The sequence below is a fragment of the Microtus oregoni genome, unplaced genomic scaffold, assembly GCF_018167655.1.
Source record: "Microtus oregoni isolate MIOR12 unplaced genomic scaffold, Mior012 000005F_ref0000423, whole genome shotgun sequence".
NCBI lineage: Eukaryota > Metazoa > Chordata > Mammalia > Rodentia > Cricetidae > Microtus > Microtus oregoni.
Genome location: NW_024543064.1, coordinates 14,344,032 through 14,345,613, shown reverse-complemented (window position 1 = coordinate 14,345,613; position 1,582 = coordinate 14,344,032). Strand labels below are relative to the sequence as shown.

The window sequence follows — 1,582 nt, the reverse complement described above, 5'->3', positions numbered from 1 at the left end:
TCTCTTCCATCCGACCTCCCTATTCTTGCCCTTGGGGCCGTTATTACATAAAGTCAGGGTTAGCTGAATGCAAGTCCTGAGGTATCTTAACAGTTGATCTGGTAAGTAAGAGAACAGCTGAGTGACAGATGGGCGGGGAGCGTTATGTAACCCAGGCGTGCAGGGCAGAGGCATGATCCCTGCCCGGGCGGGATGGGGCAGAGTGGCACGTGATTTTATTACACTGCTCAGGTAGGTGCAGAATTGGACATCTACAGGTTGTTATTTCTGGAAATTTTCCCTTAATACTTTCAGACTGTGACTATCTCCAAACAAGTGGGCATTCTCTCCAAAGTTCCCAGATACAAAGCTCTGTACTCACAGGCATCCCGAAAGGAAGGGCAATCTGGAATGTCCATCCTTTAGTAACCAAAGATAACCAACCCTCTCCCTATGGACATATAGATTAGATGCAGATATAGATAGCTGCAATGAAGATTGAACATAAAGATATGAATGGATAGATAGATAGATAGATGAATACATACATAATTTGTGGATGCTTTTGGAGCAGATCTAGTAAATAAAAATAAAAATAAGCATTTTATTTTTAATGAGTGAAATTACACACTGGAGAGTTGACTCAGTTAAGAGTTAAGAGTTCCTCTTCCTGTAAGCGGCCAGAGGTGACCCATGAAGATGGTTCGCTACTCTCTTGACCCAGAAAACCCTACAAAATCATGCAAATCGAGAGGATCAAACCTTCAGGTTCACTTTAAGAACACCCATGTAATGGCCCAAGCCATCAAGGGTATGCATATCCAGAAAGCCACCAAGTATCTGAAAGATGCCACTTTGAAGAAGCAGTGTGTACCATTCCGACGGTACAATGGTGGAGTCGGTAGGTGCGCCCAGGCCAAACAGTGGGGCTGGACACAGGGTCGGTGGCCAAAAAAGAGTGCAGAATTTTTGCTGCACATGCTGAAAAATGCAGAGAGCAATGCCGAACTGAAGGGTTTAGATGTGGACTCTCTGGTCATTGAGCACATCCAGGTGAGCAAAGCACCTAAGATGCGCCGACGAACTTACAGAGCTCATGGCCGGATTAACCCGTACATGAGCTCCCCCTGCCACATGGAGATGGTCCTCACTGAAAAGGAACAGATTGTTCCAAAGCCAGAAGAGGAGGCTGCACAGAAGAAAAAGATATCCCAGAAGAAACTGAAGAAACGAAAACATAAATTCAACATGAAATAAATGCAGATAAAAGTAAAAAATAAAAGAGTTAAGAGTTCTTGCTGCTCTTCCTGAGGATCGGAGTGTTCCACTCCCAGCATCCATGTTGGGCAGTACACAGACAACTGTAACCCCACCCAACTCCGGGGGATCTGCCCTCTTCTGGCCTCCCCTACACTTACACACACACACACACACACACACACACACACACACGCAAATAATAAAATAACTCTTTAAAAATCACAAGCTCAATTTGAAATTTACCTTTTCATAGCTAGATCTACTGGGGTTCCTCCATTTTTCTGGCAGAAAATACATCATACTTGAAAGGGGTCCATGTAGGCCATTTGACTCAATTGTTAGG

At 44.4% G+C, this 1,582-nt stretch overlaps 1 protein-coding gene across 1 annotated transcript; it reads left to right on the top strand.

The window, feature by feature from the left end:
• The first annotated feature begins 678 nt into the window (after positions 1–678).
• Positions 679–1,236, top strand: LOC121448560 (60S ribosomal protein L17-like). Its single transcript, XM_041652673.1, has one exon. It carries the CDS (start codon positions 679–681, stop codon positions 1,234–1,236), a length of 558 nt encoding a protein of 185 aa, XP_041508607.1.
• Positions 1,237–1,582: the final 346 nt, after the last annotated feature.